Source organism: Lutra lutra, chromosome 10 (assembly GCF_902655055.1).
Source record: "Lutra lutra chromosome 10, mLutLut1.2, whole genome shotgun sequence".
NCBI lineage: Eukaryota > Metazoa > Chordata > Mammalia > Carnivora > Mustelidae > Lutra > Lutra lutra.
This window is the reverse complement of record NC_062287.1, coordinates 105,767,349-105,782,119: the sequence shown is the minus strand read 5'-3', so window position 1 is coordinate 105,782,119 and position 14,771 is coordinate 105,767,349. Positions and strand designations below refer to the sequence as shown.

At 48.1% G+C, this 14,771-nt stretch overlaps 1 protein-coding gene across 4 annotated transcripts; it reads left to right on the top strand.

The window, feature by feature from the left end:
• The first annotated feature begins 9,594 nt into the window (after positions 1–9,594).
• Positions 9,595–12,057, top strand: ZBTB3 (zinc finger and BTB domain containing 3). 4 transcript variants are annotated; one of them, XM_047693866.1, is made up of 2 exons: positions 9,595–9,611; positions 10,159–12,057. In XM_047693866.1, exons 1-2 carry the CDS (start codon positions 9,609–9,611, stop codon positions 11,773–11,775), a joined length of 1,620 nt encoding a protein of 539 aa, XP_047549822.1. In that variant the 5' UTR covers positions 9,595–9,608; the 3' UTR covers positions 11,776–12,057. The 4 variants fall into 4 exon arrangements, with proteins under 4 accessions (XP_047549822.1, XP_047549826.1, XP_047549824.1 ...); XM_047693870.1 differs by lacking the exon at positions 9,595–9,611 and adding an exon at positions 9,684–9,712; XM_047693868.1 differs by lacking the exon at positions 9,595–9,611 and adding an exon at positions 9,721–9,818.
• The last annotated feature ends 2,714 nt before the right edge of the window (positions 12,058–14,771 follow it).

Sequence of the window (14,771 nt, the reverse complement as noted above, 5' to 3'; positions counted from 1 at the left end):
TCTCTGATTTTGTCTTGTTTTATTTTTTCCTCTTTCCCTATGATCCTTTTGTTTTGTTTCTTAAATCTCACATATGAGTGAGATCATATGATAATTGTCTTCCTCTGATTGACTTATTTCGCTTGGCATAATACCTTCTAATTCCAACCACATCCTTGCAAGTGGCAAGATTTCAATTTTTTGATGGCTGAGTAGTATTCCATTGTGTGTGTGTGTGTGTGTGTGTGTGTATACATATATATATACACTCCACATCTTTTTTAAAAAAAAGATTTTATTTTTTTTGACAGACAGAGATCACACACAAGTAGGCAGAGAGGCAGGCAGAGAGAGAGGGGGAAATAGGCTCCCTGATAAGCAGAGAGCCCGATGTAGGGCTCAATCCTAGGAACCTGAGATCATGACCTGAGCCCAAGGCAGAGGCTTTAATCTACTGAGCCCCCCAGGTGCCCCAGCACCACATCTTCTTTATCCATTCATCTGTTCGTGGACATCTGGGTTCTTTCCATAGTTTGGCTATTGTGGACCCCTCAAAGGTAACCTTAAGGACAATGCGGTGCTGGAACAAGCTACAAGAGCTTTTTTTTTTTTTTTTTTTTTTTTTGGCAAGCAGCAAAGCAAGGTTTGTCGAGCAATATCAAAGTGGTAGTACAACCTTCCCCAGGGGGAAGGGGACCCAAAGAGGTTGCCACCAGTTTCTAAGTCTAGGGGTTTTTACGGGCTTATTGGCAGGCTGTGTTCATCTGATTAACCCTCTGTGTCTGTCACCCAATCAGGCTTTTGTCACCTGTCATATGGGAAAGAGTGGAGGGCTCCTTCCAGAGCACCGTAAAATCCTTTAAAGAGTGGTTTCCTCTTAAGGTGGGGGTGGGCCCTTGTTCCTGCCTGCCTGCCTTGCAATTACCCTTCATCATTCCCTCCTCTAAAGAGGTAACCCTAACTACTGTCAGGGAAAAAGGGTGACGACCGATCGAAGCTACTTCCTGCTGGTCAGGGGCATGGATGGGACGGCAGTCAGGGCTCCTCTCATCCGGATCTGTCACGGGGTCCCCTGCAGGTGTCTAGTTTGATCTCCATGTGAGGCTCCTTCTGAACCACCACCATTTGGAGTTCAACGACCTTTATTCTGGAAGATCTAAAGTGGGTCATGGCATTTAGGAGGCAAGGCCAAATGCACAATGCAAGACCGAGTACAGCCAGGGGTCCAGTGAAAAATAGAGCATGTTTTCGTGAACTCCCCACATGCTGTGAGGAGACAGCAGGCAAAAGGAAAAAGACTTATCTGTGTCTTCTTGCTTCAAGCCTAGTTTGAGGTCCTCACTAGGTTCACAGAAGGATTTTGGTTCCTTGTTGTTAGGCCCCACTGGGGACCAGTGTTTGACCAGGAATGATGGATCTGAAACAGTGGCTCTAGGCTTCACTTAGCTATCAGAGTTGCTGACAACCCTGTGTGTGGGCCTTCCCAGACCAGCCCCCTTAACAAGCACTTGGTCCCCAGGGTGAAATGGGAGAAGTCAGTTATTTTGGGGCTGGGAGTTAGGAAGCTCTTTGCAAGAGGGATGAAATGAGTAAAGCCCAAAACCTCGGATACTCCCTCTGTTACCACTCTGAAGGGACTGCGTGAGTCCAAACTGATGTGATGGGGTCCATGATCAAAGGAGCGAGACAAAGCGAAGGTCAAGCAAAGCTTTATTTTGTGCCAGCACCAAGAATCAAACGGACCGGTCGGGGCTGTCTCTTAAGGAGAGAGTGACGACCCCCAGCTTCACAGACTAGCTTTTATAGAGCAAAGGCCATGTGGTTGAGCCTGGCCAATGAGATTGTCTTCACCTGGCAGGACTTGTCCTTGCATTCCGGGCTGTTATCTCTACCTGACCTGACCCGTCCTTGTATTTGGGCTCTGTTATCACGGACTGGCAGACCATATTTTACTGGTTTCCCAGACTTGCTTTTAAGTAAGTTCTCCTGGGGGGTGGGAGCAGGGTCAGTTTAAGTTTTACTGCATAAACAACAAAATGGCTGTTTAACCGAGATGGAGTCGCTCTGGCTAAGTAGGTCCCTACACAAACCAAGGCATTTACAAGTCCCTTTATCACTTCCAAGCATTTTTTTTTTTAGAGACAGTGCACGTGTTAGATAGGGGGCGGGGGCTCGAGCATACAACCAAGATCAAGTTGCATGCTCTGCCGACTGAGCCACCAAGTGCCCCCAGCCAGTTCTTACTATTTCAGAAATTTTGCAAGCCAGCTGTTAAATACAGCCTTTATTAAGCATTTAATGCTGTTTATTATTATAACTTACAATTAAATTAATTGTACTAAAAAAAAAAAAAAAGGCCAGGGTGCCTGGGTGGCACAGTTAGTTAAGTGTCCAACTCTTGGTTTTGGCTTAGATCATGATCTCATTGTTGTGAGATCAAGCCTCCTGTAGGGCTCCCTGCTCAGCATGGAGTCTACTTGAGATTATCTCTCCCTCTCCCCCGTCCCTCCCCTTCATTCTCTTTCTCATGAATGAATGAATGAAAAAAAAATATGTATATATATATATACATATTTTTTTTTAAAGGCAGAGGTGATATTTTTTGGTTTTTTGTTTGTTTCTATTTTTGGAATGTTGATGAGGTTGGTGGGGTCCAGAGTTGATGTCCAGAAAAGAATTCTTGAGATGTCTTAGGTGCAAAAAAAAGTGGTTTTATTAAAGCACAGGGACAGGACCGCTGGGCAGAAAGAGGTGCCACTGATAGGGTTGGACTGTGAGGAACGACAGTTTACAACCTTGGAGTTGGCGGGAAGTAAAGATAAGGGAAATTCTAAAAGGACTTTCATATGCTAAAGAAGACTCAGGATCCTGGAGGAATGTTATAATCTGCCTATTTCAAGTATTTGTCAGTGGGCTGCAATTTATAAGGACATTTAATTTTTTTAAGATTTTTATTTATTTATTTGACAGACCGAGATCACCAGCAGGCAGAGAGACAGGCAGAGAGAAAGAGGGGGAGGCAGGCCCACCGCCGAGCAGAGAGCCCGATGTGGGGCTCAATGCCCGGCTCAATCCCAGGACCCTGGAACCACAACCAGAGCTGGAGGCAGAGGCTTTAACCCACTGAGCCACGCAGGCGCCCCATAAGGACATTTAATTTTATCTACATTTCTTTCTGCCTTTGTTTCCCACAGCAGAGTTATAAATGAAGCAAGTTTGGCAATGCACTGGTAACTGCTGAAGCCGGATGATGGGTGATGCTGGTTTCTTACATGTCTCCTTCTGTTTGTGTTGAACATTGTTCATAATAAAAAGTTAGGGAAAAAACCCAAAGGTAATTATGATAATTGTAATTTATAATAAGAAATACATATTTGGTCTTCTCCATTCCTGGCCCAGAGCTCCTAAAAGACTTAGAGTTTTCTAAGTGATAACAGTGTTAAAAGGTGTCTTCTTGATACTCATAACAAACCCCTCTCAAACCCAAGTTTATGTTAATGAGATGACATCTGAAAATCACCTAGTAATAGGGACTGGGTGCTGGGGGAACCAACCTGATGACTGAAAGGTTGGATCTTTCTGTCTCAACCCCCGACCTCCAGGGAAAGGAGAGGGGCTGGAGGTTGAATCCTTGACCTTTGGCCAACAAGTTCATCCATGGTGTGTGTGTAATGAGGCCTCCACGAAAACCGAAAAGGATGGAGTTCAGGGAGCTTCTAGATCAGCAAATACCTGAAGACACTGGTTGAGTAGTGCCCTAAAAGAGAGCCTAGAAGTTCCATACCCTTTTCCCATACCTTGCCCTATGCATCTCTTCCTGAGTTATAGATCCTTTTTTTTTTTTTTTAATTTGACAGACAGAGATCACAAGTAGGCAGAGAGGCAGGCAGAGAGAGAGAGAGGAGGAAGCAGGCTCCCCGCAGAGCAGAGCGCCCAACGCAGGGCTCAATCCCAGGATCCTGGGACCATGATCTGAGCCGAAGGCAGAGGCCTCAATCCACTGAGCCACCCAGGTGCCCCTATATATCCTTTTATAATAAACCTGTAATCTAGTAAGTGCAATGTGTCTTTGTGTTTCATGAACCACTCTAACAAATTGACTAAACCCAAGAAAGAGTCTTTGGAGAATATATAGCCAGTAGGTGAGAAACTCAGGTGACAATGTAGACTTCCAGTTGGCATCTACAGGGGGGAGGGGGGTGGGGACAGGGAACATTCTGACAGGACTGAGCCCTTAACCTGTGGAACCCCATATTATTACCATGTAGATGGTTTCAGAATTGAACTGAATTGTAGGACACTCAGCTGGTGTTTGAGAATTACTTGATATGCATGTGTGTGGGGGAAACAAAAACACTGTATTTAGGGTCAGAATTATTAATAGATACTTACTACTCATCAGTTCCTGGGCCTGGGGTGCCTGGCTGGTTCAGTTAGTAGAGCATAGGACTCTTGATCTTGGGGTTATAAGTTCAAGCGCCATGTTGGGCAGAGAGATTTCTTTCTTTTTTTAAAGATTTTATTTATTTATTTATTTATTTATTTATTTGACAGACAGAAATCACAAGTAGGCAGAGAGGCAGGCAGAGAGAGAGGAGGAAGCAGGCTCCCCGCTGAGCAGAGAGCCTGATGAGGGCCTTGATCCCAGGACCCTGAGATCATGACCTGAGCCGAAGGCAGAGGCTTTAACCCACTGAGCCACCCAGGCTCCCCTGGGTAGAGAAATTTCTTTAAAGAGTGCAACAAAATCTTAAAAAAAACCCTCATCTCTTCCTAGTTATTTTCCCACAGTTTACTATTATCAATGCTCTTGCGTTAATTTACACCTATTGTGTCTGTGTGGTATGGTAAAATACTATAATTGCATAAGCAGGCTAAATCCAGTTGCTCTGATATCTTCACCAGCACTTGACACTGTCAGCAAGGCTTGTTTATTTAGCTATTCTAGTAAATGCGTAGTAGTAGCTCATTGTAGTTTTAATTTTCACTTCCCTAATGACTAATGATGTTGAACATCTTTTATGCACTTATTTGCCAAGACTGATGCATCCAAGACTCAAGTCTAATTATGTCTCTCCCCTTTTTGTAACCCAATGGCTTCCCAGGGTAAAAGAGGGCTGTGGCCTCCATTTTGACCTCAAACTTTCTAGTTGGGGTCTTCATTCCAGCACGTCTCTGGGCTCAAATGGAAGACCCTGAGGGCAAAGCATCCCTTGATGGAAACCAAAACTACCCCTTCACGCATCAGGGACTCTCCTGAGCCCGAAAAACCCCACCCATGATTGCTGGTAAGACAGTGATCCCTTTGACCTTCTCCGCCTACCTCCCCTGACCCACCTTCCTTTGTCTGGCGTTTTCATTATACAAACGTGGGAGTATTTTCAGCACTTTGGAGACAGTCTACAGTCTTTGAGATGGTAATCTTCTGTTTTCCCCGGGTGTTAGCCTCCCTGAAACTCCTTTTCTGTTTCACCACCTCCTGTTTCTCTGCTTTTGGATTTTGTCTGTAAAGACTGGCTGAACCTGTTCTGTCTCTGAGCTCCCCAGGCCGGGGTTGGCGTTGATACATTTTCCCCAAGCCCTGATCCCTTTGCTTCCAAAGCCTCGGGATCAGAGAGAGACAAGCTAGGATGGAAGAGAACAGCATTGGCTACCAATCAGCTGTACTGAGATTTGGCACACAAAGAAAGTCTGTTGGAAGATTCAGTTATCATTTGCTAACTCTCTCTCTTTTTTAAAGATTTTATTTATTTATTTATTTGACAGAGAGAGAGAGAGAGAGAGAGATCACAAGTAGGCAGACAGGCAGGCAAAGAGAGAGGGAGAAGCAGGCTCCCTGCTGAGCAGAGAGCCCGATGTGGGGCTTGATCCCAGGACCCTGAGACCAGGACCTGAGCCAAAGGCAGAGGCTTAACCCCCTGAGCCACCCAGGAGCCCCTGCTATCACTTTTTAGAGAGGAGCTCCTGTGATGTCAGTCACTGTTTCCTAAAGACCAACAGTAGTAGCAGGTCCTGCTGGAGGGCGATCTCTGAGCAAGACCATCCATCCCCGCTGACCCTCTTCCTGGTTCTGGACTCCTCCCTCTGTGCCACCTGTTCTTCCAACAACTAGGATACTCCTGCTCCCAACTAAGTCTAAATCCTCTGGCCATTGGTATTACAACAACCCTGAAAACCACTCTACAGACACTCTAGGAAGATAGATCTACAGAATGGTTAGGGGTATGGTTTTGCAGGTAGTCTTAAACTCAATCTCAGCTCTGCCTTTTATTTTATTTTATTTTTTAAAAGATTTTATTTTTTTAAAGATTTTATTTATTTATTTGACAGAGAGATCACAAGCAGGCAGAGAGGCAGGCAGAGAGAGAGGAGGAAGCAGGCTCCCCGCCGAGCAGAGAGCCCGATGCGGGGCTCGATCCCAGGACTCTGAGATCATGACCTGAGCCGAAGGCAGCAGCTTAACCCACTGAGCCACCCAGGCGCCCCTAAAAGATTTTATTTTGATTGAGATCACAAGTAGGCAGAGAGGCAGGCAGAGAGAGAGGGAGGGAAGCAGATTCCCCACTGAGCAGAGAACCCGATGCCGGGCTGGATCCCAGGACCCTGGGATCATGACCCGAGCTGAAGAGAGAGGCTCTAACCCACTGAGCCACCCAGGCGCCCCCAGTTCTGCCTTTTATTAGCCGTGTGACCTTGGCCAAGTTATGTAACCAAGGTGAAGCTGTCATTTCTGCTTAATAGAGAGCAGAAAGACTATTTTGGAATTAGAGATTATATCTTTAGCATGCCCTTAACAAATGCTAAATAAATGGTAGATGGTTATCTAACTTCTACTAATACACAAATACATAGAAGCAAAGCTTTTCAAGCTTTTTTCTTGGGGGAAAAATTGATACTGTAGGTATGAGGTTTCTTTTCGTATTTATTTATTTACTAAGATTTTTTTAAAGATTTTTATTTCTTTATTTGACAGAAAGAGAAAGAGAGAGAGATCACAAGTAGGCAGGCAGAGAGGGAGGGGGAAGCAGGCTCCCTGCTGAGCAGAGAGCCTGATGCAGGGCTCCATCCCAGGACCCTGAGATCATAAACTGAGCCGAAGACAGAGGCTTAACCCACTGAACCACCCAGTTCCCCCCTAAGATTTTATTTTTGTAACCTCTATGATAGTCATTGGGTGTCTGCCTTTGGCTCAGGTCGTGGTCCCTGGGTCCTGGGAGCAGGGAGCCTGATGCAGGGCTTGATCCCAGGACCCTGGAAGGTCCTGGAAGGGAGTTGCCCAACCAACTGAGCCACCCAGGCACCCCGCAACATGGCAAATGTAAAGCTAAAACAAGAAATTTCAGGGGTGTCTGCCTGGCTCAGTCAGTAGAGCATGTGATTCTTGATATCAACGTTATGAGTTTAAGCCCCATGATGGACACAGAGCTTATGTGTAAAAAAATTCTTTTTAACCTAGGTCCAGTAGGCATAGCAATCCCAGAGTGTGGCACTCAGTCTTTGTGCCCAAACTCTGACTCACCTTCATTCCGATCTCTTCTGAACCTGTAGAAACCAAACTGCTTCACCTTCCTGAACAGCCTATGTTCTTTACTGCTTACCAACTCCAGCAGTCCTCTACTATACAGGGGGGATCCCTCTAGTCCCTTGGTTTTAAATATACCATCCATATACTGATGACATTCCCCAGCATGTATCTCCAACCCCAACTTTCCCCCTGATCTTCAGGCTCACAAGTCTTAACTGGCTAAGAGGAAGCTCTACTTAAAGGATCAGAAGCAGAACTCTCGATTTCCCATTGCCTGCCTCTCAGAAAATGGTTCTACCAGCCATACCACTGCTCATGCCAAAATTTTGACTTTTTTTTCTCTTGTTCCTAACTTCCTACCCTTGCTTTAGCAAATTCTGTTGACCTAGCATTTCTCTCCAGCTACATCCACCACTACATTTATCAAGGCACCATCATCTCCTCTGGGACCATTCCCACACCTTCCTCCCTGCTCCCACTTTGATCCCCTATGCTTCCTTCTCCACTGAGTCATCAGGATAAGCCTCTAAGAACTAGAATCATATCAGAGCATTCCTCTACTTAAAACCCATCAATGGGGGCACCTGGGTGGCTCAGTGGGTTAAGCCTCTGCCTTTGGCTCAGGTCATGATCTCAGGGTCCTGGGATCGAGCCCCACATCGGGCTCTCTGCTCAGCGGGGAGCCTGCTTCTCTCTCTCTGCCTGCCTCTTTGTCTACTTGTGATCTCTCTCTGTCAAATAAATAAATTTTAAAAAATCTTAAAAAAAAACAAAAACAAAAACAAAACATAACCATCAATGGCTTCCCATCCCACTCAGAGTAGAACACCGAGTTGTCTCCGTAGCCAATGAGATTCCATGCACTAATACCTGTGTGAGGCATTTTCTTTGCATAATCAACACAATATCTCATAATAGCTTGAAAACCGAAGCAGATGTGAGAATCCACCTGTATTCTATTAAGCCAGACATTAAAGAAATTTGGGGAAATATAAAAAATTGCTACTAATTATCACTACATTTTTGTTTTGAAAATATATTTTCCCCAAAAATGATATGTTGCTTACATTAATTTTAATTTCTATGCAATATAGTGTGGCTTGGAGGGTATCTTGAAAAGATGGGCTCTCAAGCCAAGGTCAATATGGCCCACAGGGCTCAAGTACAAGGATGAAATGTTGATTAATGTCCTTAATTTCTGGTTAGGTCTCATTGGAGGGCTTGGCTGCAGGACAATGCGAAGATACTTAGTGTGGTGGGTGAAGGGGTGAAAAGGGGTGAAGTGCACTGAGTTACCCCTATGGAAACCCTGTCAACACACTGCCCTGGTCAGAGAAAAGACAGGTATCGGTAACTCCCAATTAATACCCCTTCTTCTGCTGGTTACCTAGGTACCCTCAAAAGATTTATTCAGAAGCAATCACACTCAAAGGGAAAAAAAAAAGAAAAAAAAAAAAAAAAACCCAAACAAAAACAAAAACAATGCTACCATGTTCTTGGAGCTTAGTCGGTGGAGCGTATGATCCTTGGTCTCAGGGTCCTGAGTAAATGCTCCATGTTGGACATCGAGTCTACTTTTTAAAAAAAGTGGCGGGGGTTGTAACCACACTCTTTATTCTCCTATTTTCCTGTGCTGGTAAATTTTAAGGCCATGCCCCCACTCCCTCCCTTCCATCAGCACCTCCAAGGCCCCTGCAGACACACAGAAAGGCACTCTAATCTCTTCATTGTAAATTGACTACAGGAATTAGGCTAAGGACGGTATGATCAGGTGAAAGGACACTACCATTTCTGACCCAGGGGTCTGGAGCCATCAGATTAGGGTTTTGGGGTTTTCCCTTTCTCAGCCACCCTGAGCAAAACACCTTGCAGAGCCGCGGGCCTCGAGCCCAAGCCAGAGGACTTTGCGCTCATCTCCATAGAGCCGCTCCCCGCCCTCCTACCGCCGCAGGTATATGAAGCTCAGCCAATCACGAGGTCTCTGGGGCAAAGAAGGCGGGACGACGAGGAAAAGTTTAGGACAGGAGCGCCAACCAATCCTGCGCCTAGCTTCCGGAGTAACGGCCACCGGCACCCACTTGCAGACGCCGCTCAGAGCTGGGGGATGGTTAGTGGACAGTGAACCAATCCGTGCCGAGGGAAGGACAATTTTAGCCAATTAAAATTGAGGAGGTGGGAGGGGCGGAGCTCGCCGGTGGTTTCTCGCTGGTGGGTGAGGGATCGGCTTTCTCTGCTAGTTCCCACCCTAGGACTTCTTAGCCCCTGGAAGGCGAGAGAGAGAGGCTCAGGGGAGTTCTTGGAGTGGGGCGTAGAGGTACCTCCCGGGAAGGCCTGGAAGCAAAAGAGACTCCTAGTTGGGGAAGCTGCTGGAAGCCAGTGGGTGGGCATCGAGGAAGCGTAGGCTGGTTAGGGGGCGGGACTTCCGGGGCGTGGTTTTACGAGCGGGGGCGGGGCCTGCTGCAAGGTTGAGGCGAAAGGGCGGGGCTTAAAGATCACTGGGTGTGACCTAGGAGAAAGAAGGGTAGTAGTTTCAGCGGGCGTTTTGGGGCCAGGACGGTGTTGCCAGAGGCTGTGGGGCGGCAGGTGAAATCTCAGGCTGAGGTGAAGGTTGCTGGGGAGGTTAGCTGCCCTAACCTACTGTCCTCTCTTCCCAGGGAGCCACTGGTGGGGCCCTTCCTAGGGTCCTTTTCCCTTCGTGGGGTGCTATGGAGTTCCCAGAACACAGCCAGCAGCTGTTGCAGAGCCTGCGAGAGCAGCGGTCCCAGGGTTTCCTCTGTGACTGCACCGTAATGGTGGGTAGCACCCAGTTCCTGGCCCATCGGGCTGTGCTGGCCTCCTGCAGCCCGTTCTTCCAGCTTTTCTACAAAGAGCGGGAGCTGGACAAGAGGGATCTGGTGTGCATCCACAATGAGATTGTCACGGCCCCAGCGTTTGGGCTGCTTCTGGACTTCATGTATGCTGGCCAGCTGGTCCTGAGGGGGGATACCCCTGTAGAGGATGTGCTGGCGGCTGCCAGCTACTTGCACATGAATGACATCGTTAAAGTGTGTAAGCGGCGGCTGCAAGCCCGGGCCCTGGCTGAGGCAGACAGTACAAAGAAGGAGGAGGAAACCAACTCACAGCCCCCTAGTTTGGAGTTTTTGCCCACTTCCCGTGGCCCCCAGCCTTCGTTGGCATCTGCCGAGACATCAGGCCACTGGGGCAAAGGGGAATGGAAAGGTCCTGCAGCTCCCTCACCGACAGTCTGTCCTCCAGATGAGCCACCAATGCCCGGGGGGGCTGACACGACCCAGCCTGGCGTGGAGGTCGACTCCCCACATCTCCGGGCACCTCCTGCATCAGTGGCTGATGTGTCCCTCGCCAGCCCCAGTAGCTCCACAGAGACCATTCCTGCAAACTACTTGTCTTCAGGCCTTCCAACAGTTTCGGCAGAGCCTCTGGCTCCCCTTGATGTGGGTACTGAGAGTCTGAGGATGGTGGAACCAAGGGGAGCTGGGGGAACACTGCAAGGCTTCTATCCTCCTGCTCCAGCAGCTGCCCTGGTCCCAGTCCCGGTTCCATCGCAGGCTCCAGCGCCCGCGGAAGCTGAGCTGGTCCAGGTGAAAGTAGAAGCTATTGTGATTTCTGACGAGGAGCCCGATGTGTCCGAGGAACAGCGTCAGGGGCCCGAGGGACTGTTCCCGCCCGGGGGAGCAATGTACGGTGGACAGCCCCCTCAGCCAGAGGCTTTTGAGGAGCCGCGAGCAGCCGGACTGGAGGAGGTGGGGCCAAGTGACCACTTCCTGCCCCCGGATCCTCACCTACCCTACCATTTGCTGCCAGGTCCCGGGCAGTATCCCCGAGGACTGGTGACATCGCCCTTGCCTGCGCCCGCGGCCCTGCATGAGCCACTTTACCTGCCTTCTGAGTATGAAGCAACCCCGGGAAGTTTTGGGGTTTTTACTGAGGACGTGCCCACTTGCAAGACATGTGGGAAGACCTTCTCATGTTCTTACACACTAAGGCGACACGCCACGGTGCACACACGCGAGCGACCCTACGAGTGCCGCTACTGTCTGCGCAGCTACACCCAGTCAGGGGACCTCTACCGACACATCCGCAAGGCTCACAATGAGGACCTGGCCAAACGCAGCAAGCCAGATCCTGAGGCTGGCCCCCTCCTAGGAGTGCAGCCCCTCCACGGCTCCCCGACAGCAGACAAGCAGAACAGCGGTGGCGGTGGCGGTGGTGGAGGGCCACCTAAAGATTTTGTACTCGGCCCCAAAAACTGACACCTGCAGGAGCATCATAAGCCGATGCTGGGCCTGCTCTTGCCATCATTAGGGGGCAGCAGAGACTGGAAGCTTTTTCTTTTCCCCTGCTGTGGGAATGGAATGAACCTCTTGTGCAGGCGGGAGATTTCCCACCGGTTTTTTTTTTTTCTTTTTTTACCCAGCCAGACAGCAGGACTTTCTGGAGCGGGTGCATCTCGGTCAGCTCCTCTCCAAGGGCACTGGGAATTTTTCTGAGCTGTAATTGCTTCCCACCCTGCCTCCTGGACCATAAATCTAGCAGTGAAAGTATCTCTTTGGACCGGTGTCGGCTGGTTTATTCCACAAACCTGCGTGCCTTCTGATTCTTTCATACTTTTCCTGCCAATCTTTTAGGAAGCTGACATCTGTACCTGGGGTAGGGTTCAAGGTCAGGTTGCTTTTGAGGGGAAAAAGTGGGACAGGCAGAGGGCAATATGGATTTGGCTTAGGAGACGTGTACTAATGAGGGAATCGTACCCAGTGATGGTTTATCGTCGTAGTTGAGCTCCCGTGTCCTGGGCTGTACTGAGGACTTCATAAAAATCCTTAATTCTCAACAACTTTATGAGGTATTAGCACTCCCCTCCCCTTTTCTTTTTCCACAGGCAAGGAAATGTGAGACCCAAAAATCAGGTTAACCTACTGCGGGTCACAGGGCGAGTTAAGGGGCAAACCAGAGTTTGAGTCATGGGCTTCAAACACCATGCCCACTGTGCTGGGTTAGAACGTTGTTGAGAAAACCAGCAGTTTTCTCGTTCATCCTCATGAGTGTTTGGCTTTGCTCCCTTACCCCTTTGCCTCTGCTTCCATTATAGAAAGTCTGTGGGTGACTGTTTCAGCAACAGACACTGTTACCGATGACTTGAAATCGTTGCCTCTGTGTCCTGATGTGGGTTGAGGTCCCTGAAGATGAACCCGAAGGCAGAAAACACGAAGCTCTGGGGTGATGGGTTTTGCGGGGAGGAGGAGGAAGGCCTGTGGCATGGGAAAGATGGGGGCTTGGGAAAAATGAAAGCTAGGAACTCCAGATGACACAATCTTAAAGTTCTTTAGTCCAACTCCCTCACCTGAAAGGCATGAGGATGGCCTCGAGAAGTCAAGATTACTCGGTTGTGGTCGCACAGTGGTTACTGGCAGTAGAGACCCCAGAGAAATGGGGGTCTCGGGTGTTGAGGTGGGTTCTGGGAGCTCTGGGCCGGTAGGAGAAGGGGCCTGCTCTTCTGTTCTCTGTGAAGAGTGGTGCCATAGGGTAGGAGGGCTCCCGAAAAACACTTCTTGATTCTGCACATAAGGAATCAGGTGCAAAAAAAGCAACAAGGAAGAGTTGGAGAAGATGAAAATGAGTCACTTTTCTGAATTTTTCTCTTTTTGTATTTATCTGTCCTCCTCTGCATTGTAAGCTCTTGCCAGCAAGCTTCTGTTTCTGAGTTAGAGGAAGGCGGACCAAACATCAGAGGTTTGGCCAAAGGAAACTCCATATCTGGGGCATTGAGGGAAGCAAACCATTGATGCTTAACATTTTCACAGCTGAATGAATTCTATGCCTTTCACTTCCTTGTGTTGGAATAACCTTTTAGTTTCCAAATGGCTAATTTTATTTGTGCAAATATATATTCCCACTTTAATTCCTTGGCATCAGTAACAAGGCAAGACATACATACACCCGTTAAGTTCTAGCTGAGTGGAGCACCTTTTCCAACGTCTTGCCTAGAGTGACTATTGGTTGCCTAAAAACAATCAGTTGCCTTTAAAAGGGTAAATTTTGGCCACCTGGGTGGTTCAGTCAGTTAAGCATCTGCCCTCCGCTCAGGTCATGATCCCAAGGTCCTAGGGTTGACCCCACATTGGGCTCCCTGCTCAGCGGGGGAGTCTGCTTCTCCCTCTGCCCCTCCTCCACTTGTGTTCTCGAACGTGCTCTCTCTTTCCCTTTTTCTCTCAAAATTTTTATTTTTTTATTCATTTTTTAAAAGATTTATTTATTGGACAGTGAGAGAGACAGCAAGAGAGGGAACACAAGCCCGGGGAGGAAGAGAGGGAGAGGCAGGCTCCCTGCTCAGCAGGGAGCCCGATGCCGGGGCTTGATCCCAAGACTCTGGGATCATGACCTGAGCCACCCAGGTGCCCCTCAAATAAAATGTTTAAATAAAAGGATAAATTTTATGATATGCGAATTGTATAATAATTATATATGTGGAAAGAAAGAGGGGTGCCTGGGTGGCTCAATTGGTTAAGCAGCTGCCTTCTGCTTAGGTCATGATCCCAGGGTCCTGGGATGGAGCCCCACATTGGCCTCCTTGCTCCTCGCTCAGCAGGGAGCCTGCTTCTCCCTCTCTCTCTGCCTGCCTGCTGCTCCCCCTGCTTGTGCTCTCTCTGTGTCAAATAAATAAAATCTTAAAAAAAGAGGTACCTTGGGACGCCTGGGCAGCTCAGTGGGTTAAAGCCTCTGCCTTCGGCTCAGGTCATGATCCCAGGGTCCTGGGATCGAGTCCTGCATCGGGCTCTCTGCTCAGCTGGGAGCCTGCTTCCCGCCCTCTTTCTCTGCCTGCCTCTCTGCCTGCTTATGATCTGTCAAATAAATAAATAAAATCTTAAAAAAAAAAAAAAAGAGGCGCCTAGGTGGCTCAGTTGGTTAAGCAGCTGCCTTCAGCTCGGGTCATGATCCCATAGTCCTGGGATCGAGCCCCACATCAGGCTCTCTGCTCGGTGGGGAGCCTGCTTCCCCCTCTCTCTCTCTGCCTGTCTCTCTGCCTACTTGTGATCTCTGTCTGTCAAATAAATAAAGAAAGAAATAAAATCTTTTTAAAAAAATCTTTTAAAAAAGGGGGTGGGGAGACAAAATAAAATCAGTTGCCTCAGAACATCAATTCCTAAAAGCAAGACATAATATGGTGTCTACATGTATATATCATGCATAGTATTTCTCTAGACAGTCTGGAAAACAGTAACCATTGTTACAGTCTTGGCCATGTGTAACA